Raw genomic sequence first — 27359 nt, 5'->3', positions numbered from 1 at the left:
ACCAAAAGCAACCGGAAGAAACAGCACAAAGGTAAAGATGGCAAAAAGACACTGCAGGACAGCCGAGAAAAATATGGAAAAAAATAAACTCCTGTTGAAATCTACAAAAAATGCACTTTACTGCTACAACAATACAATCAAATCAGCTAGAAAACCCTGCATCTCTCAGCTGATCAACAATAACCAGTCTAATTCTGCTTTTTTTGTTTTCAACCATTGATAAACTTTTTAAAGCCTCCAAAACCACACCAGCTGAATTTATTTCAGCCAATAAGTGTGATGAATTTGTGTCTTTATACAAGAACAAAGTTTCTAATATTATTATATTAATTTCATAATGTGATAATTATACTATGTAATATCTTACCCTTTCATAGTAATTTATCTAGTGTGGCCTCACATAATGAACATAATGAACAACTTACTGCAACAAGCTAAATGTCCACTTTAAATTCTAAAGATTTGGAGGAAGCCTATCTACTCGACCCCATCCCCACCAAACTATTCAAATCTGCTGCTTTACAAATCACTCAGTAAATATTATCAGCAGCTCCCTCCAGTCTGCCATTTTACCCGTGTCTCTTAAATGTGCTGTAACCAAACCGGTGCTCAAGATATATAACTTGGATACAAACAATCTGATTTGATACAAACAACTGAATGAATATATTTCAACTAATAGTTTTTATGATATGTACCAATCAGGATTCAGAACCAATCAAGGCACAGAAACTAAAGTCATCAATGACCCGAGGATCAACAGTGTCTCTGAGAGTTTCAGTTTGAGTCCTTCTTGATCTCACTCCTCCTTTCAACACTGTGGACTGTTCTAATACAAAGGCTTCATGACTCGGTTAGTTTAACAGTCAGGTTCTTGACTGGCTCTCATCCAATTAGCAGTTTTTAGATCTGGACAAACAAAAATTCAGTCAGGGGTTCCTCGAGGGTCAATCCCTGATCCATTACCATTTAACCTCTACATGCTCCCACTTGTACTGTGATAAAGAATCATAATATGTCCAACCATTGTTATGCAGATAATACACTGTTGCACTTATGTTCTTCTGATGATGTAAAACCTGTTCACAAACTAATAAACTGCATTCATGGCATGAAATGCTGGATGTCGGGAGACAAGACAAACACATGTTGGTCCAAAAAGTCAGAGGCAGAAAATCTGTTCATAATTATCAACCACTTCACTGAAACACAATGAGCCAGTTGGGAGCATGGTATCGATATGGACAGTGAGCTCAGTTTTGATAACAGAAAGCAGTGATGTGATTAACTTAAAAACATTTATTTAGAAAACTCTTGTCTCAAACTGACTTTGAGAAATTGGTCCATTCTTCCATATCAAGTAGGTTAGATTTTGGTCCATTTGCAGGACTCCCCAGTTCATCAGTCTGATGCCTTAAGCTTGTCCAGATTGCAGCAGCCAGAATCCTTGGCGGTACGTGGAGTTTTGACCACATCAGCCCAGTTTGAAAACAATGCATCAGCTACCAGTGCAGTATAGAATTACCTTAAAATTAGTTCACAAAGCTCTCAACAATGTGGCCTCCCAGTACATGTCTGATTTTCTTATGGTGTCCAACCCAGTTCAGATTTTTGAACTGTTTCCAGAATCAGATCCAAGTATGATGAAGATTCTTTCAGTTACAGTGGTCCTGTTCTTTGGAACAAGTTACCTGCTTACATGAGATAAATGACATCTGTACGTACATTCAAAAGCAGATTTCAAACCTCTCTATTAACACAGGTCTTCTTCTTCACTCATCTTTCTTACTATCTGCTCTGCATTTAGTTATTAGTCTTTTTCCTGTCTTCCTTCCCTCACCCAAACTATTAGCAGCAAATGGCTGCCCCTCCCTCAGCCTGGTTCTGGTTTGTTTTCCATTTGAAAGAGTTTTTCCTTCCCACTGTTGCCAAAGTTCTTGCTCATTAGAGGTCATATGATTGTTGAGGTTTTCTCCTTTTCCTTGTATTTTTGTATGGTCTTTGAGTCACTATGAGGCAACAAATTGATTTTAGGGGTAAAATTTGTCCTAAAGGGTAAAAAATGCACTGTGGAGAAAAAACATCAACATGAAGCTATGATGTTTCCAAACAAGTCTGGGCTCATCCATTTATTATGAGAAGGAGCTGAAACAGTACCACGGCAGTTTGTGTCCATATTTGTCAGCAGGGTAGTTTGAGCTGTTGTTAGCAGAGTTGGGACCACATCTGAAGAAATCATTTCAGAGAGCCGATCGACCTGGATCAGCGTCTAGCTGTGTGTCCAAGGTAAAATACAGTAGTATTAGTTTCCCATTTAAGATAAAATAAACCTTTATTAGTTCCACACGTACTTTCAGCCGTGACCAAAACATTCTCACAAGAGCAGTGAAAAAGAAAAACAATAGAATAGAATAAGATAAACAGAATAACATATTATACAAAATAGAAAGAATACTATATACACAATAGAATAAGTATGCAAATGCAGTGGTCTAATTATTATGATCTGCTTATTCGGATAAGAAATATCCGGAAAATTGAGCTTGGTTGGAAAAAACATTGTTGCAAATTCGGCCATTAAAATTGCGAGATCGCTGTGATTGGCTGCATCAAGCATAGGTGAGTCTGAAAAATGTTTTTAGTGCACAAAATGTTCACACAGATTTTAGGTGTGTCAAGGTGAAGCTCAGGGAGGGGCAGCCATTTGCCTTCATCACGTGGGAGAAGGAAACAGGACCAAAGACCCACTGTGGAAAATAATAACTAATGATTAAATGCAGAGCGGTGTAGAAATGATCTAGTGCTGAAACTACCTTTGCTTTCCTTTGTAACGTCACCTGAGATGCATTGCCAGTTAATGTGTCATTTTATTAATGTTATATTTTGTTCACATATCAACACAAAGTCATTCACTTTGTACTTTAACATCAGATTCAGATCCATTAGTGGAAGAAATTTAACGTCAAAAGTTGCAGTTTTACTGTTTTTGTGCTACATTATGCCAAACCAGATCAATAATTTTCAAGTATAAAAGCATTAAAAAGCTTATTCTGAGAGAAACTATGAGTTAATGTGAGGCAACAATAACCGGATTTGATCTTATTCAATTCAATTCAATTCAATTTTATTTATATAGCGCCAAATCACAACAAAAGTCGCCTCAAGGCGCTTCATAGATACAGAGAAAAACCCAACAATCATATGACCCCCTATGAGCAAGCACTTTGGCGACAGTGGGAAGGAAAAACTCCCTTTTAACAGGAAGAAACCTCCGGCAGAACCAGGCTCAGGGAGGGGCGGCCATCTGCTGCGACCGGTTGGGGTGAGAGAAGGAAGACAGGATAAAAGACATGCTGTGGAAGAGAGACAGAGGTTAATAACAGATATGATTCAATGCAGAGAGGTCTATTAATACATAGTGAGTGAGAAAGGTGACTGGAAAGGAAAAACTCAATGCATCTTGGGAATCCCCCGGCAGCCTACGTCTATTGCAGCATAACTAAGGGAGGATTCAGGGTCACCTGGTCCAGCCCTAACTATATGCTTTAGCAAAAAGGAAAGTTTTAAGCCTAATCTTAAAAGTAGAGATAGTTTCTGTCTCCCGAATCCAAACTGGAAGCTGGTTCCACAGAAGAGGGGCCTGAAAACTGAAGGCTCTGCCTCCCATTCTACTTTTAAATACTCTAGGAACAACAAGTAGGCCTGCAGAGCGAGAGCGAAGTGCTCTAATAGGGTGATATGGTACTACAAGGTCATTAAGATAAGATGGGGCCTGATTATTTAAGACCTTGTATGTGAGGAGCAGGATTTTGAATTCAATTCTGGATTTAACAGGAAGCCAATGAAGGGAAGCCAAAACAGGAGAAATATGCTCTCTCCTTCTAGTCCCTGTCAGGACTCTTGCTGCAGCATTTTGGATTAGCTGAAGGCTTTTCAGTGAGTTTTTTGGACATCCTAATAATAATGAATTACAGTCGTCCAGCCTGGAAGTAATAAATGCATGAACTAGTTTTTCAGCGTCACTCTGAGACAGGATATTTCTAATTTTAGAGATGTTGCGCAAATGGAAGAAAGCAGTCTTACATATTTGTTTAATATGTGCGTTGAAGGACATGTCCTGGTCAAAAATGACTCCAAGGTTCCTCACAGCATTACTGGAGGCCAAGGTAATGCCATCCAGAGTATGAATCTGGTTAGATACCATATTTCTAAGATTTTCAGGGCCGAGTACAATAACCTCAGTTTGATCTGAATTAAGAAGCAGAAAGTTAGCGGCCATCCAGGTCTTTATGTCTTTAAGACATTCCTGCAGTTTAACTAATTGGTGTGTGTTATCTGGCTTCATGGACAGATAGAGCTGGGTGTCATCGGCATAGCAGTGAAAATGTATGCTATGTCTTCTAATGATGCTGCCTAAGGGAAGCATGTATAATGTAAACAGAATTGGTCCTAGCACTGAACCCTGTGGAACTCCATAATTAACCTCAGTGTGTGAAGAGGACTCTCCATTTACATGCACAAATTGGAGTCTATTAGATAGATATGATACAAACCACTGCAGTGCAGTACCTGTAATACCTACAGCATGTTCTAATCGCTCTAATAGGATATTATGGTCGACAGTATCGAACGCTGCACTGAGGTCTAGCAGGACAAGCACAGAGATGAGTCCACTGTCAGAGGCCATAAGAAGATCATTTGTAACCTTCACTAAAGCTGTTTCTGTGCTGTGATGAGCTCTGAAACCTGACTGAAACTCTTCAAATAAACCATTCCTCTGCAGATGATCTGTTAGCTGTTTGACAACTACTCTTTCAAGGATGTTTGATATGAAAGGAAGGTTGGAGATTGGCCTATAATTAGCTAAGACTGCTGGGTCTAGAGATGCTTTTTGAGTAAAGGTTTAACCACAGCCAGCTTGAAGGCCTGTGGTACATAGCCGATTATTAGAGATAGGTTGATCATATTTAAGATCGAAGCATTAATTAATGGCAGGACTTCTTTGAGCAGTTTTGTAGGAATGGGGTCTAAAAGACACGTTGATGGTTTGGAGGAAGTAATTATTGAAGTTAACTCAGAAAGATCAATTGGAGAAAAAGAGTCTAACTTAACATCAATGGTACTAAGAGTAGCTGTAGATAATATTACATCTGTGGGATGATTACTGGTAATTTTTTCTCTAATGATAAAAATTTTATTTGTGAAGAAGTTCATGAAGTCATTACTAGTTAACGTTAAAGGGATGGTTGGCTCAACAGAGCTCTGCCTGTTTGTCAGCCTGGCTACAGAGCTGAAGAGAAACCAGGGTTGTTCTTATTTTCTTCAATCAGTGATGAATAGTAAGATGTTCTGGCTTTGCGGAGGGCTTTCTTATAAAGCAGCAAACTATTTCTCCAGGCTAAATGATGATCCTCTAAATTTGTGACACGCCATTTCCTCTCCAGATTACGAGTCATCTGCTTTAGGGTACGTGTTTGAGAATTATACCACGGAGTCAGGTACTTCTGATTAGAGACCTTAGTTTTCACTGGAGCTACAGTATCCAGAGTCGTACGTAGTGAGGAGGTGATTATGTGTACCTTATGTGATTACAGTATTGATGGTGACTAACGTGCACTCAATAGAAGGTGTTTCCATGTCTAAGGAGCTTGGAAAGAAATGTGTCTGAACTTCTTTAAGCTGCTTGAAGATGTTTCACCTCCGAGAAGCTTCTTCAGTTCTAGGGTCAAATGGTGGAGGGTCCCAGATTTAGGCTACGTCCACACTAACGCATTTTTGTTTTAAAAAACGCATCGTTTTCTCTCCGTTTCGGCCTCCCGTCCACACTGAGATGGCGGTTTCGCTGATGGAAAACGCATCGTTTTCAAAACGCTCTCGAAAACGCATACGTTTGAAAACTGTGCTTTCGCGTCGCAGTGTGGACAGCGAAAACGCAGACTTTCTAAAACGATGACACGTTAGTCATGTGATGCAGTCATGTGACCGATTAAACTAAGATAGCGGAGGGCGTTACACAGCAGTTGTTTTGTTTGCTCTCAGGTTTGACAGCCCTATTAAAGATTAATATCAGTCTGTACGTGCTCCAGAGAGCTTTTCCTCAAATTCTTTACCTCTCGCTCGCTTTTGCAACTTTATACTTTTGTGTTACTCGCAACAACTCCACCTCATTGTCAGTCCATTTAAAAACTTGGTGCTTTTCCTCGACATTTTGCCGCGACGTTTCAAAGAGCTGGAAAGTGACTAAGCGGCAGACAGAAATGAGGTGGGCTGAATCTTCTTGCGTTTCACGCATGCGCAGAACTGGAACATAAGCATTTTCGGCCGTTTCAATGTGGACGCACACCTCTGTGAAAACGACTGAAAACGATGGACGCGGAGCGTTTTCAGAGGAAGACGTCGTTTTCAAATTTATCCGGGCTAGTGTGGACGTAGCCTTAAGCCCTATGGGAGTGTCCCTCCAAGAGGGACAATGGACCTCCTGATGATCCTCTACCTAATCACAAGGTGTGAAAACGGGTGTGCGTCACAATCAGGATGACCGAGCACCTTCACAGACAAGGTGTGTCCATGTCAAACATCCGAAACAACCTTGAAGCCTCAGCATTAATTTATTTAACAACAGTTAAAGTAATACTCACTTCATAAAAGATAATAAAAAAACATTTGGAGAAGGACCAAGTTTCAAATCCAAAAGTACATAAATCAGTGACTTCATACCAAGATACAATATAGAATGAGAAAGTTATATTCTGTATATTTTGATTGTACAGCAATAACAAAATTAAGGAGCGCGTATAAAACGGCCTAAAAAGAACGTAAAGAAGCTACAATACAAGACATTTTGTTACATGTGTTCTTTGCCAGGCATTTGTCACATTATGGGAGATTTATAATCACAATGTGCAATAAATGTGACAGCCACTTCAGTCTTTGAAGGTGTTACATGTAGAGATAATCACGAATTAATAAATATGTTAGGGCATGTGCCTGGTACAGACTGCAATCCTTAACAAATTGTACTTTATTTGATGGAAAGTGCAGAGGAACTAATGTAACTTGAGATTATTAACTAAATATGCTGTAGGAGGAAATGCTTTCAAAAGATTTGACTTGTTTAAACAAAAAGCAGCTATGAACACAGTGGAAGCTTTGGAAATACAGGTGGGGCAGGACCGAGGACATCCTCAGGTGGGATGAGAGACGCACATCCTAAAGACTGAAGAGCACAGATCCCAGCTGCAGGAGCAATGTTAACAGTCATCTCTGCAATAAATGAGCCGTCACTTACACACAGTTCATTTCTAAAAAACAATTTCGATTCGAGTGATTTTTAAGGATCGTTCGAAAATGTTGGTTTTCTTACTCTTCTCCCAAAGTGGAGAGCTACTGGTGTTCTGATGAGAACCTTTGGTATTCTCCAGTGTGTTTTCTGAAATTCCTCGAGAGTCCTGCGACTATAATTGTAAACCCAGAAATTAAGCTGAACAAAACACTGAAATTTGGTAAAATAATAGAACTACATACTTATTAGGCATCCTCCAGGACTTGAAAGGAGACATTCATAATATCCTGAAGTTCTCAGTGATCCCACCTGAGGGCCCACAGGGTCCTTTGTCATCAAACTTTCAACTGAGCCCACATGAAACATCAATACTTTATAATGCATGCATAATACTATACTAATGGTAGAAACTAATAAAGACGTATGCACTAACACTGTGTTGTGTTTTAGCATCATTTCCATAACCTCTTTAACACGCCGATGAATAACATGAACCAGTAACAGACCTTTATGAGCCGCCTGACAGATTTACTGCTACAGAGTTCACACCAGACTGAACTCTGTCGCAGTTTAACATCTTTCATTGTTCTACACCAGAAAGCAAAGCAGCTTGATTCATACACGAGTTCACCTCATGACAGGGCGAAACAAAGAAGTGCAACTTTACCAAATGTGAAACCAACAATCGAAGAAAAGAAACTGTGTTGTGAGCTAGTTTTGGATGGTCCCAACGTGTAGACAGACGTGGATATTACAGACAGATTACAATTCAGGAATCTCAAACAAGAGGAAATAAGTAAGAGTGGAGAGTAAATATCCTAAAATATTCTGCAATGGTGGGAAAAGTGTTCATTTAACCTGATGATATTAAGTTATTGTCAATTTTCTTTAACTATTTGTAGTGAAATGATATCCCGTCCCACTGAAATGACGTTATTTTGCTTGCCATTCTTTGGTACAGTTTTATTGGATACTGTTAAATGACAGCTTGAATAATAAAACTACTTTTCCATAATTGTGATATTAGCCGTGTGAATCAGCTCAGTTACTTACATTGGTGACATCAGGCTGTAGCAGCACTACAGTAACATGGATACAAATGTGGACAGTCATACTGATGGAGACCAATATGTCTGTGCATTTACTCGAGCAGCAGCACTCCTCCATATACTCATACCTAATGAGGCTGAAGAACTTCACAGAAGATAAATAGTTGGATACATTTGTCTTAAAATATTATTTTTGCTGAACATAATTATCTGAATCAGATTCTTTATGTGAGGAAAGTTTATTTTCAGAGACTGAGCACGTGCTGCCTGCTGAAGGTTAAAGTTTTATGTCATGTATACAAAGCTTTTTGTTTTACAGGTCGATTTCAAATCCATTCAGTTACTTTTGTTCAGGATGATGACACGGTGGGTGGAAACTAGCTCGCTAATACAGAGCAGCACACTCGTGTGCAAAAACTAGCCTGACAACTTACCAAAGTGATACATAGAGACATTCAGTGCACTGATATTATACAGTGCCTTTTCTGATTCACCCAGTAACACACATCTATACAGTGCTTTCATCCAACATCTGATGGATGCACTGGGGGCACGTCAGGGGTGAGCTGCTTGCAGAGGAGGAGCCAGGCATCGATGCACTGACCCTTAGTGAGTCACTTGGAGAAATCTGGTAATAAAAGTGTCAGAAATGTAAAGATTCTCAAGAACTAAACGCTTGTGTCACTTTTTTGAAATGATATATTCAACGTACTAAAAGAAAGCTCCACATGTTCTTACAACACAGACCGTAACATGGTGAAGGAAATTCCTCCACAGAGGGAGGTCGTGAAAGCTTAACTAAGCTGTCCCACCCGTACTGCTGAGGTCAAAGGCAGACAGGTGTGCGTGTGAAACCCTGACTCGAAACAGTGATGTGCACGGCATGGACGCAATCCAGGGTTCGCCTGTTTGGATGAAGCACAGGGGCAGCGTGTGGGCCAGTTTCAGAGTGAAGGGTGTTTACTGACCTGCTCATGTCGTACTTTAACATCAGGTAGTTTAAAGAAGAAAACTTGCTATTACACACATAAATGTTATATAGATGGTGCATTACTGGCTGCAAGAGGGGAAAAAGTTACACGTTAAGCTTGGCAATGTGCTGAAATACTACTGGTGCCATACACAGTGACGTATTGACCTATTAACAGTAACACTGAACCCCCAGGGCAGAGTGACAACAAGTGAAATATTTACCTTAGAGGTGCAGCTATAAACAGTTATGTACAGTCAGGAACAACGTGTCATTCTCGTGCGTGGACACAACATGACAAGGATTTATGCTTACTTAGTCCATAAAGCTATTTAACTTCCATGCAACGCCATCACTGTGAACACAGGAGCACGAGTGGCACGGACAAAAGAAATCACATGATCACTGACATTCTTAAATTCCAGTCACCACTTAATTTAAACTCACATTCAAGAAAAAGCGCTTGGGGGTGCTGCAACGGGCTGATTTCCTTTAAAGATATCGATGAACACTGATTCAGCGAAGGACTGGAGCTGATGTAAAAGTGTCTGAATGAACATGCCTGTAAACACAAAGGTATGAAAACGAGAGCTGCAGGTCGTCTGCGCTGACGGAGCTCCCACACAGCTGTTCGTTTCTCAGGAGATGAAGTGGTCAGATGAGGATCTCCACCATATCTGTGTCTGCTTCTTGTTGGCTCGACTGTGCTGGAGGAGCTGACTGATGCTGTGGGTGGGCCTGGATGGGAAGTCTGCGCTCCAGCGTGCTGGTGTGAAACGCCTGAGCATCTACACAAATGTGACAGTGAAAAACTGATGAGAACATTTCTCCTCTGATCCTGTCTGCTGTGTACACCTCGAATCTTATAGATCCTTCACATGTTGACATTACATCACGTTACACAATATCACAACAAAATGTTACATTAACTGTGATAATGTTGCCAGGAGTGTGTGTTGCATACATACATACTTTTAAATGATTTCTAAACCGTGAGCCACTACCGGGGATTTTTACCTTCATAAAGCACCTCGTAACAGGTTGTTGTATACTCTAAAACAGATTACTTGCTTCATGTTCACACAATACAACATGATGCCAAAGTGGAAAAAACGCTTGCTTGGAATTAGTTAAAAATAAAGCCCAAAATATAAGAGAAGTATTCACGCTCTTTGCTCAGCGCTACAGCCTCAAGTCTTTATGATTCTAAGCTTGGCAAATCTATTGTTGGGCACTAGGGCTGCCACAAACGATCATTCTGATATTCGACTAATCAGATCATCATCCATTGGACGTAAAACGTACAGCTTATTGCACCAGCAGCATCTGCTCTTATATAACTATCATTAGCTTACAGCTTTAAGTGTTTAAGGTGCTAACTAACAATAAAGACAAGATGATAGTTTATTAAATTTTAATGAAATTTGCAGATTGTTTCTGTGAAGTTTAATAAACTCCTTGCTATCTAAAATATAACAGGACACCGGAGTATATTCTCGAGCATCTCACACTTCTGATAATCAGCTGTCTGCTTGACGTTTATTCAGCTGTGTAAAAACTATAACTTTAATCTCAGCCAAACCGATTTACTCAGGAACAAATAAAATACTAAAAAAAAGCCAAACAATAACATTTCTAAGTTATCTAAGTGACTTATATATGTTTAACCTCAGTAGCGAAAGACGGCGGTGGGTTTGAAAACGATTTGCCGGGAGTCCGGTGTTCTCACGGCTCTAGTTAGCCTTGCCCCCGGCTCGCTATCGAGCTAGTGGGTAACAGACGTCTCCGAAAACGTCGGAGCGCTTTTGAAAATATGTGGTGTCCTGATAAACTGAGCAGATATTTGAGGTTTACACAGCTACATTCTCGCCTGAAAATATGCTAAACGTTTATTTTGTGTCCCAGAAAGAATAATAAGAGTAATATTAAAACTAACTAGCTGCCGCCATTGTTGGAAACTGAGCTGGGCTGCGCTATGAATTCTGGGACACAGCTTCTTCTTCTTCGGGGTTTAACGGCAGCTGGCATCCTTGTACATGCAGTGCTGCCATCTTCTGTTTCAGTCCGTTATTACACTCTTAAATCTACTACTTATTGCTGCGTCTTTTGTGATCTTACAAAGCTTCAAACGACGCGTCGACTATTAAATCAGTCGTCGATGATTTTGATAGTCGACTAATCGTGGCAGCCCTATTGGGCACTTTCCCCCATTTTTCTTTGCAGAACCTTTATCAGGCTCAGGTCTGGGCTCTGGCTGGCCCACCTAAGGACATTCACTGAGCAGCCCAGTGCTGCAGCTGAGAAATATCCCCACAGAACCACGCTTCATTGTAGGGATTTTATTGGCCAAGTGATGAGCAGTGGAGCTCTGCGATTTGACAAAATATATGCAAAGTAAAGACCCTACAATATTACAAAGAAAACAATCAAGTAACCCCCTCCGAGCAAGTGCTCTGGTGACAGTGAGAAGGGTGAGTGGACAAAGTCACCTGATCCAGCCCTAACTATATGCTTTAGCAAAAAGGAAAGTTTTAAGCCTAATCTTAAACGTAGAGATAGTGTCGGTCTCCAAAATCTAAACTATGTATCAGATGACGATATTAAAGCGTCTGTTGGTTCATATTATGTTTGCTCTACTGTTTATTTTGCTTACTACAATAGCCCCGTTTCCATTAGTATGACTTGGATCGACTTGCCACAGTTTTCCATTAGGTGATACCTGGTACAAGGTACTAAAATAGTACCTGCTCAGGTTCCAAGTGATCCGAGCAGGTACTAAAATGTGATGTCATCAGACTGCATGCCACTGATTGGCTGGTTAGTGGCATCACTCCATGAGTCATGAGAGTGTCTCGTTCATGAAAATCAAAACTTTTATTAGATGGGTAAAGAATTGTGTTTCGCATGGTCTGAGAATCCTTTAGGTGCTTTCTGGGAAACTCCAGGTGAGCCGTCACCTTCTACTGAGGAGTGGGCTCAGTCTGATGACTCTACCATACAGGCCTGATTGGTGGAGTGCTGCAGAAATGGTTGGACTTCTGAAAGGTTCTCTGTCCACAGAGCAACACTGGAGCTCTGTCAGAGTGACCATCAGGTTCTTGGACACCTCCAGCTCCAGGTAGAGTCCTGGTGGCTCCAAATGTCTCCCATCTATGGATAATGGAGTCCACTGTACTCATTGGGACCTTCAATGCTGCAGAATCTCTTCGTACCCTTCTGCAGACCTGTGCCTCGATACAATCCTGTCACTGAGGTCTACAGACAATTCTTTGGATTTCATGGCTTGGTTGGTGCTCTGACACCTGTCCATGGTTTGGACCTTACAGAGACAGATCATGTCCAGTAAACTGAATTTACCACAGGTGGACTCCAGTCAAGTTGTAGACACATCTGACAGATGAACAGTGGAAACAGGAAGAAACTTAGCTCAGATCTGAATGTCACGACAAAGGCTGTGAGTGCATGTGAAGGCTGTAACATGACAAACCGTGGAACAAGTGAAGCGAGGGAAATACTGTGTGGATGCACAGTAAGAACTGTCTGTACCTTTGTGATAGTATGAAATGAATAAAGCTCACATGTTTACACAGTGAGAACTGTGTAAAGTTTTTGATAGATAAATAAAGCATCTATCCTTTTTGGAAACGGGGTTGTTCGAGTCCTGCAGCCTATCCCAGCCATTATGGGATGAAATGCGGGCTATGCCCTGGACAGACTGTCAGTTTATCGCAGGGCCAAACTACACACTATATATAACATCCATTTCTTTGGCCTGCAGGAGAAACCTGAAGAGAACCCATGAAGCCTCACAGAGAACATGCAAGCTTCACACAGAACGGCCCCAGCCGACTGGTGGATACAAATCCAGGTCACCCTTGTCTTGAGGCGATGGTGCTAACTCTGCGTCACTGTGATGTAGAAGAACAAGCAATATTTGCTCCTCAGCCCTTCTGAGATTATGATTTTTGTCAATTTTATAGTGCACTACGTAAAAAACAATTAAAGGAACACCGAGTACAGCAACTGGTCAGGTAAACTTCTATGATGTTGATCTGGTCAGTGGTTGTAAATCAGGGTCAGCTGCTTTGGTGTCAATGAAATTAACAACAGGTGCACACGTAGAGGGACGGGAATGGTTTTCCCTCCTCGTATTTATGCTGGTGCAGCAGGTTCTGGGTTCCTCCTGGTGCACAACAATCTCCAGCCTCAAGTGACACTGTCATCACTTGAGGCTGGAGATTTCTTAATCCTCCAAATTGATGACCAATGAGTGACTCACCTTACCTAAATCCAATAGAGGTCTATATCTATATCTGTATCTATATGTATGTATGTATTTTTGGCCTTTATTGAATGGGACAGTGAAGAATCGACAGGGAGGGAGAGAAGCATTTAAAGGTATAGAATAAAGCGCTGTAAGCATGTGACTGTAAATGGGTGAGTGTGGCTTTCAGTAGAAAAAGCTCTTACATGCTCACTACGAGTAGAAACGCACTATGAAATACTCGTGTCTTTACTTTCCAGTGCACAAAAAGGAAGCATGTGGACTGACTTCTGTTGTGAAGGTAAAATACAGCTGGCTGTGTGTCTGTCACAAAGAGGCTGACCTGCTATGCGGTCAGGGATGTAGACGGGACTGGGACTGGACAGGCGAGCTGGCAGCGTCATGCTCTGCAGAGCCGGAGTGCTGGGCTTGCTGGTGTCCTGACTGTGGCCCTTGTCGGTCTGCGTGTAACTGTCTCTGCTGCCTGTCTTTGAGTGTCCTGCAGTCATCGGTGTAGAAGGAAGGACCGGGGAGGGAGACGACGACATCGACTCCGTCCTGAGAGACTCCATGCGAAACTCGGGACCGAGCAGAACCCCTGGAGGAACATGAGAACAAGTGCTCCTCAGAATGAAGTCATGTACATGAAATAGTCACATGGGCTAAAACCTCTGCACCGACTGCTGCTTCTTACCCAGACTGCCCTTCCAACTCGTGTCCTTACGTTCTTCAGTGATTGGTGAGCTACTCAGTCCCAAGTTGTGAGAGAGCAATCCAGAACCACCCGTGTTGGAGATGGACATCAAGGACTTGGAGGGCCTCATGGCAGATGGTGCATCAGACTTAACAGGCTCCTTCCTAGAGCGCTGGTGAAGCACCTTAATCATGGCGTCCTTCTCAATGATCTGGGCGTGCAGATTCTTTATCCTGGATCAGGGCAGACGCAGCCACAGTTAATGTCTGGCTGTGACTGAAACTAAATCATGGATTGATTTTTAAAATCATTTATCATAAAATCACACTAAAAACAACTTAGCTCAATAGAATAAACACAATATGTACTTGAATTTATAAAACGCTTCTCTAGTCTTACTGACCATTAACCCCCTGAGACCCAAACTCTTTCATGCATTTTTAATTTCTCTTTGCTATTTGGGCTGATTGGGGCCTGATGAATGTAAAAACAAAGAATTATCTTTTTAACCCATTTTTGTTTCTTAGAAAAATGAGTTCCACATATGAGGACATTTGATTTTGGGGTGCTGTAGCTCAGGAGGCAGAGCAGGTCACCTACTGACCGGTGGTTCGATCCCTGGCTCCTCCACTCTGCATGCCAAGTATCCCTGGGCAAGATACCAACGCCAAGTTGCTCTCTGATGCGTTCATCGGAGTGTGAATGTCGTTAGAAAAGCACTCAGTTTAGAGTCAGTGCTTGTGAGTATGGGTGTGAATGGGTGAATGTGGCGTGTTGTATAGAGCAGCGGACCCCAACCTCTGGGCCTCGGACCGGTCCGTGAGTCGTTTGGTACCGGGCCGCGAGAGTTGAGGCTCAGGTGTGAAATGTATGGTTTTCAGGGTTTTTATTGGTTTTCAGCGTTATTTTGTTATCGTTTTTATCGTTAACTCGGTTTTCCTGGGTCTTTTCACGTGCGTTATGAATAAATCTTCTGTTTTTCGGTACTGGTACTACTTTTATTTTGTTGTATTTATCCGCGACACCTTAAAGGCCGGTCTGTGAAAATATTGTCGGGCATAAACCGGTCCGTGGCGCAGAAAAGGTTGGAGACCGCTGGTATAGAGCGCTGTGAGTACTCCGGGAGAGTAGAAAAGCGCTGCATAAGAATCAGTCCATTTACATTTGTTTTACACAACAGTGGCAGTATAACGTCCTCGTAAGTGGATATCAGGCCCTTGTAGAGCAAAATTTAGTATTGTGGTCTAGACAACCCAAAATGTGAAGCCCACATATGTGGACGCAGGTCCAAGAGGTTAAAAGACACAAACAGCTGAGAAAGTTAACAAACAGCAGAATAAAGAATGAGCTTGATTAAATACAAGATTCAAAAACAAGTGAAGCCTAAATATAATACGATGGCTTCAATCTACAATGAAAGCAGGTACTGTGGTATGAAGTGGTAACACTTTTCTATACCCGAATGCTTTCACACCACAAATACAGCTCTGCGTAGAAGCAGCCCATGACGCTCTCTCCATCTGTTTGCACACCTTGACACAATCAAACAGCCCTTTGCAGAGGAGCAGTTTACCTGCTTTCCATGTCCAGACAGCGCCGATTGGCCATCAGAATCTCCTCCTCTTCCTTCTGGATTCGAGCCTCCACTGATGTGTCGTAGCTGCTGCTAGGAGAGTGGCTGATCATCGTAGCAGACGTATCCCTGCACAAACAAGGACAGGAGTGGCTCACACCCATCCTGGGGTTTCTCTTAAACAGACCGTTGGTCCTTATTGTTCCGAGGGTGACGACTGGATGATCTCATCCAGGAAAACAATGACTGCCACCTCTCAGGTGAGCAGCAACCTTCTTTGGATAGGAGCTCCAGAACAGGTGTAGAGCTACAGTTTTAGGATGGGCCCTTGTTGGTAATGATGCACTTTCTCTGTGCAATGGCTTTGGCCATATTGTACCTTCCTCCAACAGGTGCGTAATAGCATGAACTACAGCAGTGATTACATTTCTGACATTTTTAACATCTCAGGCAGATCATATTTAAACATTAAATATTTACTGTTATGTATTTGCTCTGGTTTAACAGCTGCCACAAAGCTACGAAACCAGAGTTTGTTGTTAAAAATGAAACACAAAAATTGAACTAGCAGCTTAAAGTGTGTAACTGCCCCATCAAGCCTAAGGCTCTTATTTCTCTGACAAGAAAACCTAATTCCTGCTGTGCGATACCAAAGAAATTTAAACTTTTACAAATTCTGCCAAAAGCTAAACGTGTAGCCTCTAACAAACCTGTGACTCTGCTCTGCTTCACTTCAGCAGCATCAGGTAATGTTCACATGCTGAGTCGTGGTTTTCTTCAGTTTGTGATCTACTGCACAGCATTTATTTATTATTTATTTATTTTATTTATACATAGATATAAAAATATGGATATGTAGTGATAAATGATCATAATTATAGTATTTCTGACTGTCTGAGTCAAAATCGAATCAGATCAGACCTTGTGAATCAGAATTGAATCAGTTATAGAAATCACTGATTCCCAGCCACAGCTGATGTTTGGTGGCCACAGACTGAAGGGGCAGTACAGCTGCTGCGCCTCTTGCCCAGAGAAGCTCAGATGGCTGTGAGTTTTGGGGGGCAGCTTTCCTATGGTCCCAAAAAATTGAGAGAAACGTTTTGTCCAAGTGACGTCTTCAGTCTCCGCTAAATGCAGATTTCCCAACCTTACAGTACAGAAACTGACCTCACAGCCCACTGTTCATTCAGTCAGCTGGTTTCAGTCTTTGTGCAAATGTCCTGTTTGTAAGGTTGGAAACCTGCAGTCAGCTGAGACTGAAGACGTCACCTGGATGAGCGAGGAAACGTTTCTCCCAGTGAAAACGTCCAGATGAACAGAATCAACCTTTTGGGATTTGCTTACCTGGATGACTGAGCGCGCACCACGACACATCTCGTGTTTCAAGATCCTAACAACTAAGACAAGCAATAACTTTGCTGAGAGACAGTATGAAACTAAGAAAACCTGAAACATTTGACATGTACCTCTGAGTAGCAACAGATGCTGCAGCATCCAGGGCGAACTGCCTCATTACACTTTCCTCTAAATACTTCTGCTCCCACTTGGTCATGTCAGCCTCCAGAGCCAGAATCCGTTCCTCCTTCTCCCTCAGGTGTTCCATCAGAGCTGTGGTGTTGTATTCTGACGAGATCACACCGCTGGTTTGAGCACCACCTTGACGCTGGAAGAGATATATTTGTTTTATTTACACACTCTCTCTCTCTGCCGGTCAAAGGTTTTAGAAAACCCCAATATTTCCAGTTTTTCACTGAAAATTACACAGTTTAATGTTCCATTGCACTCTGACATAAAAGCACGGTACAAATAAGCAACTGGAGTGAAAAAATAAATCATGGAATCAGTTTATAGACCAGAGTGTATTTTAAACTTTGACTCATCAGAGTCGCCTCCTTTGCAGATATAACAGCTGAACACAGCCGTGGCTTCTGTCTGCAATAGAAATCAAATCTTCTCCCATGTCTGCTGCAGAAGTTCCCATAAACGTGGACCTTGTAGCTGCTTTGCTTTCACTCTTCTGTCCAGTTCATCCCAAACCAGCTCGATGGGGTTTCAGTCTGGAGACTGTGCTGGACCCTCCGTGTTTCCAAGCTTGGCACAGTTGGACTGTTTGGGTCATTATCCTGCTGTAGGATGAACCTCTGACTGAGCAGAGGGTCCTGCATGGAGCTGCAGAGTGCTGTGGAGCTGTTTTGGTTCAGGGAGCCTCTCACTCTGTACGAGTCACCGACCCTGGATCAGCAAACAGCCCCAGACCGTCACACTTCCTCCTCCATGTTTGACAGTCGATGCCACACACTGTGGATCCATCCTTTCACCTACTCCACAGCAAAGGTCCTGCGTGATGAACCGAAGATTTCAAATGTTGATCCATCAGTCCATGAAACCTTCTTCCAGTCTTCAGTAGTCCAATGTTTCATGGCCCAGACGAGCCTCTGTCTTATTCTGGCGTCTGCTGCAGCTCGTCCTCTTAAACCTGCAGCTCGAAGTTTCTCCTCACAGCTGAAACGGAGACTTTCTCACTACGACCACTATTAAGCTGCTTGAAGCTGTTGTCCTGTCAGCCGCCATCACACAGCTGTTAACTCTCAGGAACGTGTGTCCGATTCAGTCGTGTCGTTGGGTCTGCAGACCTCTTCCTGTCACAGTTTGAAGGAAGCTGGACTCACTGACACCTTGACTTTCTTTGCAGTTTCTCTGTAGGACAGACCTACATTTATCAGTGTTATGATGGTCTGTCTTCTACTGTTAATCGCCTTTTTGGCTTTTATGCAGACAGAGGGCCTGGAAGTAATCCAGAGAGGTTGGAACAGCTGTAGGACTTAGCAGCACCAGCTTTCAAGGCTGGATCAACCTCCACTGTTGCAGAACAGCTTTAAATTGTTAACCTATTCTTTGTTCCCTGAAAAAGGCCATTTTCTGAAATGTGCATTATTTTTCTGTTTGGACTCTGGAAGTTCACCACTTACCTTTGTACCATTTCAAGCTATTCATTGGATTTGAACAACTTGAATTGCAATAAATAACTGGAAAAATTGGGGTGTTCTAAATCTTTTGACTGCGGGCGTCAATCCTTCAAGCTCGGGTCCTGTACCAGAGGCCTGGGAGCTTGAGGGTCCTGCAGTATCTTAGCTGTTCCCAGGACTGCGCTCTTCTGGACAGAGATCTGCGATGTTGTTCCCGGGATCTGCTGGAGCCACTCGCCTAGCTTGGGAGTCACCGCACCGAGTGCTCCGATTACCACTGGGACCACCGTTACTTTCACCCTCCAGCTCTTCTCTGAGCCCTTGGTATTTCTCGAGTGTTCCTTCTTCCTGATGTTGCTGTCATTCAGTATCACTACATCGATCACTACGGCCGTCTTCCTCTGCTTGTCCAACCCCACTATGTCCGGTTGGTTAGCCAACCAAGATCCTGTGGGTTGGAAGTCCAATCTCGCTCATATCTGAGGTATGTGTGTACAACACACGTGTAGATTTAGTATTTAACAGGCTTGCTGAAATTTATATAATATCCTGCACAAAAGCCAACGTTGCTCATGACAGCTTCAAGATGTCTCGAGCAAACTTTAAATACGCTTGTGTGGTATGGGTTACATTTTATTTTAGAAAACTGTACCTGCTGATTCCAGGACCACTTGTAGCTCTCCACAAGCGGTCCTCGGCTCTTGGACTAAATATTTTCACTCTTCTTGAGTATTTGTTCTGTATTACAGCGGATAACCAAATGGCATAGTTCACCATTAAACAATTGCCCAATAAGATCTTCATCTTCCAGTCATAAAGGTGCATAATAAAGTGGTAACAAATTACCAAGAATACAGATAGTGATAGTGAGTCAGCACATGTGGTGTGTTACCTGTTGCATACGGAGTGACTCCAGCTCTCTCTCCAGTCTTGTACGAAGTCGGTGTTCAAGCTGTTCTCGCTTCTCACAGGCTGCCTGGAGTTGAGCCAGAGCCTGCTGCATCCTCTCCACCTTCTCTACGTAAACCTGCTTTTTCTTCAGCTGTGCATGCACACGCACACACACACACACACACACGCACGCACACGCACGCACACGCACATTATGTTCCACTACTATTACAACCCTGTAATATTTTAAATTCTCATCCCATGCATCATTATGCTCACTGCACATTCTGATCCTCTCAGTGATTTACATGAAACAATTATTCCAATCATATGACATCACTGAATCTCCAAACAAATGTAAATCTGATCGATACACAGCCCATAGTAACAGCAGCTCCTGATCCATCACAGTTTACAGGTTTGTTTGTTGTGTGTGAAGCACAGACACACAGTGATACGTGTTCTTGTTGCTGGTTGGCTGTAGTGCACAAACCAATGAGAACTAAAATCCAGTCCAATGTCATAAAAAGCAGGAAAATAGGTGAATGCATGAGCATGTCATAGCAGTGGCTGTGACACTCGTGCTCATGTTAGTATAATGCTAACATGAGTGCAGCTGGGCCCCCCTGGAAGCCCACAGTAATAAATTTAAAATTATGAGTTTGCTAAGTTATATATTTATAGAAATTTGTTTATATAAAGAGTGAATTAAAACTGGTAATAGGAGCTGGTTAGTTTGTGAGATCGCTCATTACTCTGACCTGAAGTCACTGCTCTCGTAGGGAAGTTTGTGCCCCAGTGGCTGGTGGCTCACACACTGGCCTGGTAGCCATTGATAGTCAACAGCCTGTGATGGGTATGTTTTCTGAATAAAACGTTTAAGCTGAGCTCACACTCTGGCCCATTTTGAGCCGATTTTTCAGTCGTGCGACCGTTTTGGTGATCGGCCCGAGTTTTGGCCTTCATCGTGTGTCGTGCATCGTGTAGTATACGCAGGGTAACGAGAAGAGATTAACACCTCACGACCAGCTCCCGATCATCAATCACTTGGTCGTGAGGGTGTCAGCGCAGCTGCTCACACTGCGCAAACGTTCTGTGAAATTTGTGTGTGAATGTGTGAAAATGGAAAGCGTGCTCCTAAAACGTGTTCAGGGTCAAATGTGAACCTTGAACATGTTACTCATTAGATGAGCTCTGAATATTACCAGGCTGCGTTCAGAGTGTGACCTTAACCTGCCACGTTCTCAGAAACTCTTTCGTTTAGCTACACAAGCTTTATAGCTTTTTATGCACCGCGTTTAAGCTACAGCTTAGTAACACTCCCACATGCAGGTCAGCTGTAAATGCACAGTTACTGGAGTCTGTATCCGTTCTGTTTGGATGTTTAATTCCCCTTTTTTCTTTTCAGCTACAAGAAAACCTATCAGGAACAGATCAGTTACATTTGTAGGCTGATCCATTTCATCAATAGAAATAATTCCACTCTGATCGGCATATAAACTCATTCCCAGAGAAGAACTAAACACACCGAACAATCCTAACGTTTACATTTATAAATGACAAACTGCGGCTGTCGCATCAGAAGCAAACAGGAACTTCAGTCTGTACATTTGTTTATCTCCTCGCACTGATCTAATGGCAACGTGAAGGATTTCCTGCAGAAGCTGTGCCTCATTGTACTCTTGGAGTTGTTTTTCTCAGAAAATAATTAAAGGCTGATCTGCACCACTAAACTCACATGTCATATGTACTGTACTGTACATTGCATCTATAAATGTAATGCGTCTAAGTCAATGAAAGCAGCGCAGTCAAAAACGTCACACCTCCTCCTCCAACTTGACGACTTTGGCCTGGGCATTATTCAGCGCCTGGTCTCTGATCTCGATGTGCCTTCTCTGGTCCTCCGTGGTCGAGCGCAGTGCGTTCAGCTCCATCTCCAGCTTCTCCTTCTCACGCAGCGTTTCTTTGTCTGAGTGCACAGAAGGACATGAAACACTGAACACTGTCCTCACCACAGACACTACAGCAGACCTCAGATACACACTCAATGACACATAAATGACTGACAGTTAACATTTGATGTCACACTAAACACAATTATGTCAAACATGGATCAGCCCAACATCTTATATACATTTTATATTTATATAGTCTTATATAAAAGGATAACTCGTTGTAATTATCACTTTCTTTCTTTGTTATGACAAGAAAACTATCCAGCTTAAGATAAACTCCTGACGTGATACGACTGGTTAGAGCGTGCACTGTCCTCTGATCAGCTGAACTCGGTTTCACAGCTTCACCAAGTGAGGCGACAGCACTGAAGTTTCCTTCATGCTTCCTTATGAGTGATCGTTGGTGTTGTTGCTATGATGATCACACGAACTTTAAGGATGCACACCGTCCAGCACTGAGAAAACTCAACATGTGAATCTAACGAACACGTTCAAGCGTCCACTAGAAACGTAGTCAGTGAGCGCCAGGCTCCACGCGCACATCTGTCAGCTGACAGTGTTTGCTGGCTCGTTCACAGAGAAACCCAACAAACCCGAGTAAAGTGGAACAGGAGTCACTACTTGTTTGCACGTCCGTCGTTGTCTCTGTGTTCGGATACTCCCCAACCGAGGCAGGCACAGCAGTAGCAAGCCCCTCCCACAGATAAGGGGCTGATTCAGTACAGCATGAAAGGGACGGTTTCACAACAAAACAGGAACAACACACATTTCTCAACTTCACACAAAGGAGTGATGTCAGTGTATTTTGCAGACTGAGAAAGAAAGGCTCGACACACTTTGATATGAACCCTGTCAGCGCGAAACCTGACAGGTCTCAGACAAACGAGCTTTAAATGAAGTCCACATAACGTTCCAAACAAGAATAATAACACTTCTCAAATCTGAAGATAATCAGTTTACACATAAACTGCTTCCTGACAGTTAGACAATGAATAAAATGAGGAAGGTTCACAGAATTTGTGAGGCTGTCTCTGATGTGCCAGGTTGAATTTCACAGTTTGTATCATGTTCTTAATTATTTTGAAGTTAATTGTGAGTCCAGAAACCCCAAAAGTAAAAAAACAAAATAAAAACTTAGCAGGTCGAGTTTCTGCCCCGAACAATCACCTCGCTCTACTTTTTAATATCCAAACAGGGAACGCCGGGAATGCTGTAACAGTTCTGAGACTTTCAGCATTGTTTGCTGTAATTCTTGTGCTGCCTGTTAATCATCTCAGCTGGAGTAGACTGGACTTCTTTTATTTAATGCGAGTCCTTTATGAGATGATTGAAGGTAGCCGCCATTAAAACCTGGGGACCTGCAGCATTGCCGTGTGAGCTCCATGGACTGCTAAAAATAATGTCGAATGAGTGAAAGCTGAGTGTGTTTGTGGCACCGATGAAGTGTAAAACACTGCTTTCACATCGGGGACATGCGGATGGTTTGACCACCAGCGAGGGTCCGCAGGTTACGGCCCTTCATTTGGACTGTTTAATGAAAAAACGTACTGATACAGGCTGATGACAGAAAATAATCTGAGAGGCTCACCTACATAAAACAGCTGAGTGTCAGACACAGTCTGTCCAGCTCAACTAGAAAGTCGTCCCGACATAAAAGAGTTGACCAAACGATTGTGTCTGCTTAGTTTCCATGTGGACACCAACAGGCAACAGTGATGTGCATCATCCTCTAATAGCCTGCATTCTGCTGACAGGTGTTATATTAGAAAATAATAATAATAACACGTCATTATTCCTCAGGAAGGTTGTTGGTTTGATGCTGGGTCTGTGTGTGGCACTTACTCTGTGTCAGGAGCTGGGAGATGGTTTTGCGGTTGTCCTCCGAGCCGTCACACTCCTTAGCAGCGAGCTGCTTATTAGCGGTTTCCATGCGCTCTTAAAAACAACAGCATATAACACAAAATCTTGGTGCCTGGGTATACACACATACAGCACAATGCATTTCAATGACACTGGTATGGCGTTATCATTGTGCCTCTATTCTGAGCGCATGTAAAAAACCAAAAAAAAAAACCAACAACACGCAAAAAATTATTTTGAGGGAAGAAAAGTTTCATTTGAGCGAAGAATATTTAATCTCTCAATGCAAGAAATGTATTCCAGTAGGGCTGGGCCATATCATACCGTTCACGGTAATACCGGTATAATGTTGGGCAACGATAAGAAAATGAAATATGGCGATAGAATATGGGTAAAACGCACATGCGCAGTGCCTTTGTTTTCATACGCACATGGCGGAAAAATCATGGCGGCGACGGAGAATAAGAAGGGCGAGAGCGGATCGTTGAATTAAAACAGATGAACCTGGACTGGTTTGTAAAAATGCTGCAGCTTCAGTGGTGTGGAACTGGTTTAGCTTTCGTCCGTCAGACACACAACAAAGCACTATTTTTGGTAGAGCGTGCTAGCGGGCCGTCGTTATTACCGTGTTGTTTGGAAAATACGGCACACTAAAAATCAATCCTTTGATTTTCCTGAAAGTTGACAGTGCCCCTTATAATCCCGTGTGCCTTATGTATGAACTTTGGTTGTGTTTACTGACCTCGAAACGATTTTATGTTCACGGCGCTCGAAAATCTGTCAAATGTTTCAGTACGACTTTGCTAAGCTACGAAGCCGCGCCGCTCGATGGATTGTCGGAGCATTACGGCTATCGTAGGCGGAGCCTCGCGGAGTGATACGTACTGTGCTTCAACATAATATTACCGTATTGTGTGTGTATAACCTCTTCTTAAGGTTTGTGGATATTATACATGGTTATGCTGAGGATATGTCGGCCAGTTTCCACTGGAAATGCCTTTTGGTTACACTGTCAGCGAGGAATTTGCATTTGCACTGTTAAAATTTTATATAACTTTAATGCACATAAAAAACAGCTGCTTGTTTAAGTGAAAATATATTAGTATAGTGTCAATTATATCGTCAGTTGCTCAGATCTCTGCTCCCTGCACGCTCAACTCTCCGTACACCGCCATAAGTGTGCCACAAAACCAACCAATTACAGACTTGCAAATATTCTGATTGGCTGTAACGGTCTCCAATCAGCTCGCTAGCTACTGCATTCCGGAAACACTGTCCAGAATGTAGCTAAATCCATTTTCGGTTAGGATGTTTCATTATTTAATTTTAAAATATATAAGGTTACATGGAGATATAAAAATTTGTTTATAGGCGATTCTTCTAGAGTTAAATACACGATTGAGTGGGGAAGGAAAGGCAGGAGACTGACAAAACACAAATATGCCCAAAACATAAACAACTCGTCAGCAAAAGCTAGCAATGTTGCAACGCAAGCTAACACGAACCCTGGAGCCCCGAATGATTTGGTGAGCGCTACAGAATCGCTCAGGTCGGAACTGAAAGAGGATCACGACAGTCTACGAAAGGATATTAATTCTCTACACCAAGAAATGGGCAACAAACTCGACAAAACAACTGAAGAAATGAAAGGAGTATCAGAGAGAGTGGCCACAGGTGGGGGGAAATGAGGACGCGACTGTGGAGCTGAGCGGAGCGCTCACCGTATTCAAAACAAGCTGATCGAGGAGAAACAGTACATGACTTTTTGGAGTTGGGGAAGAAGAGGAAGGGACGTTTTCAAACACCCTACACAAGAATATGAATCCACTGAGAGGACTATGGGCTCAAAATGTGGTCATAAATATTTTGTACTTGTAAAAAAGATTTGTATGTGTAAAAAGAATTTGTGTGTGTGTAAAAAAAGATTTGTATGCGTAAAAAAGATTTGTGTGTGCGTAAAAAAGATTTGTGTGTGCGTAAAAAAGATTTGTATGTGTAAAAAGAATTTGTGTGTGTGTAAAAAAGATTTGTGTGTGGAATTAGCCCAAAAAAAACCCTGCAAGTTACAAGTACGAATTTTGACCCTATTTTTCTTCCTTTCATCTGATTGGTCAATGTCATGTCAATCACAAATGTAACAATCCAATCAGAGAACAGATGGGTTTGGCTGTCGGAGGGGCGCTTTTTTGAACTGCAGGTCCTTGAAGGGTAATACAGTTTGAAGCTGGAGGATCTCTATATAAATATCTGATAGCAGCTAGGTCCCCCAACTTTCAGCAGCTCTTGAAAGGGTAAAGTTTTGCTATATCAGTGGTTAGAAACACCATTATTACTTTAGGATTAGTTTAACACAAAGTCAGGGCTGACCCGGGACCATTGCTGTGAGTCACAGTGCGCAGCATAAAAGTCCTTTCACATCGGACGCAGGATGTGCTGCTAATGCTAACTGCTAACTAAAAGCAAAGGATCCAGAATTTGTTGTGCTGGCTGCTGAGCTCTGTGGGGTTTTGCAGCAGCTCTACCTGTACTAGATGCACCTGCTCCTTGTCTTTTCTATCTCTGACTTTATGTCCTCTACAAGAGTTTTTTTTTTTTTTTTTTTGCTGGTTCTTCAAATGTTCAATAAAAACATGTATGCTAATTCATAACGAAGAAAGCTTTGTAATGAAGACTGTCATTTCCAAAACACTGCCCGCCCCCACCCTGCGGTCCGCAGCGCTGTTGAAAAGGCTGTGGAAGTCCCTATATTAAACACGTAGACCTGTGACACAAAAATCACCAAACTCGGACGACCACAGACTGTTTTCCTTCGTGGTGATGAAGGAAAACGCTGGGTTGGCATGTAAAAGGGCATTTATTCCCTTCAAAGACCTGCAGTTCAAAAAAAGCGCCCCTCCGACAGCCAAACCCATCTGTTCTCTGATTGGATTGTTACATTTGTGATTGACATGACATTGACCAATCAGATGAAAGGAAGAAAAATAGGGTCAAAATTCGTACTTGTAACTTGCAGGGTTTTTTTGGGCTAAGTCCACACACAAATCTTTTTTACGCACACACAAATCTTTTTTACGCACACACAAATCTTTTTTATGCACACACAAATCTTTTTTACAAGTACAAAATATTTATGACCACATTTTGAGCCCATAGAGGACCAGGCCGTGTATACAGCACCGCACATGAAGCCAGCCTCAAGCTGCACAGTTTTGATTACTTCTCCACTCGGTGAGCGCTTCGCTCAGCTCCACAGTCCCGCACTATACGGCATTTTTGCCACCACTCCTATACAACACGCAATGTCACAGCCGCTTCAATTCATTAGAAGAGAGAAGCGGCACCAACAGCAGGAGTAAAGGCGGTGGACAATTAGGATCCTCTCCTTATGGAAGAGACACAGGTGATATTTCTACATGAAACACATGTCAAAAAGGTTTGGATATACAAATTCCATCTTCAGCTCACATAAGAATAGCAGGAGAGGAGGTGCAACTACCCTGATATCAAGCACTGTTAATGTTGAAAGGATTGAGGAAGATGAGGATCAAGAAGGCAGATATGTAACTGCGAAAGGAAAGAGTGTCACAGTAGCTCGTGTGTATGCACCTCCAGAGGGGGACACACATTTGACAAGATTACCACCAAGTGTGACGGAAATTCCTGATGTGTGGAGGGGACTGGAATACGACTTTAACAATATCGAGGACACAACAAGCTTTAAACAAAATAGAGAAATAATAAATCATTCTTATAAAAGAGACGGGGCTCTGCAGAGGGACGCACACCCACCAAAGCATGGTGGTGGCAGTAAAATGGGAACAGCAGACATATCTGACCATAATGCTATTTATTTAA

The 27359-nt window shown here is 42.3% G+C and overlaps 1 protein-coding gene across 5 annotated transcripts in view; it reads right to left on the bottom strand.

Moving 5' to 3' along the window:
- Positions 1-1835: 1835 nt before the first annotated feature.
- The window catches only part of amot (angiomotin), a 45604-nt gene continuing 20080 nt past the window's right edge, over positions 1836-27359 (bottom strand). For 3 of the 5 annotated variants that reach the window (XM_084941338.1, XM_084941339.1, XM_084941336.1), the window contains 9 exons: positions 23487-23579; positions 21513-21658; positions 19691-19840; positions 17299-17495; positions 15833-15961; positions 14260-14492; positions 13909-14163; positions 5580-10089; positions 1841-3098 (listed from right to left, as the gene is read on the bottom strand). In XM_084941338.1, coding sequence (XP_084797464.1) covers positions 9956-10089; positions 13909-14163; positions 14260-14492; positions 15833-15961; positions 17299-17495; positions 19691-19840; positions 21513-21658; positions 23487-23579 — 1337 coding nt within the window. In that variant the 3' untranslated portion in view covers positions 1841-3098; positions 5580-9955. Of the gene's footprint in view, positions 10090-13908; positions 14164-14259; positions 14493-15832; positions 15962-17298; positions 17496-19690; positions 19841-21512; positions 21659-23486; positions 23580-27359 lie in introns of all 5 variants that reach the window. The other 2 variants (XM_084941340.1, XM_084941337.1) reach the window with 2 other exon arrangements.

This window comes from Perissodus microlepis, chromosome 10, assembly GCF_051167445.1.
Source record: "Perissodus microlepis isolate ML-2025 ecotype Zambia chromosome 10, ASM5116744v1, whole genome shotgun sequence".
Lineage (NCBI taxonomy): Eukaryota > Metazoa > Chordata > Actinopteri > Cichliformes > Cichlidae > Perissodus > Perissodus microlepis.
This window is presented reverse-complemented; position numbering and strand designations above follow the sequence as displayed.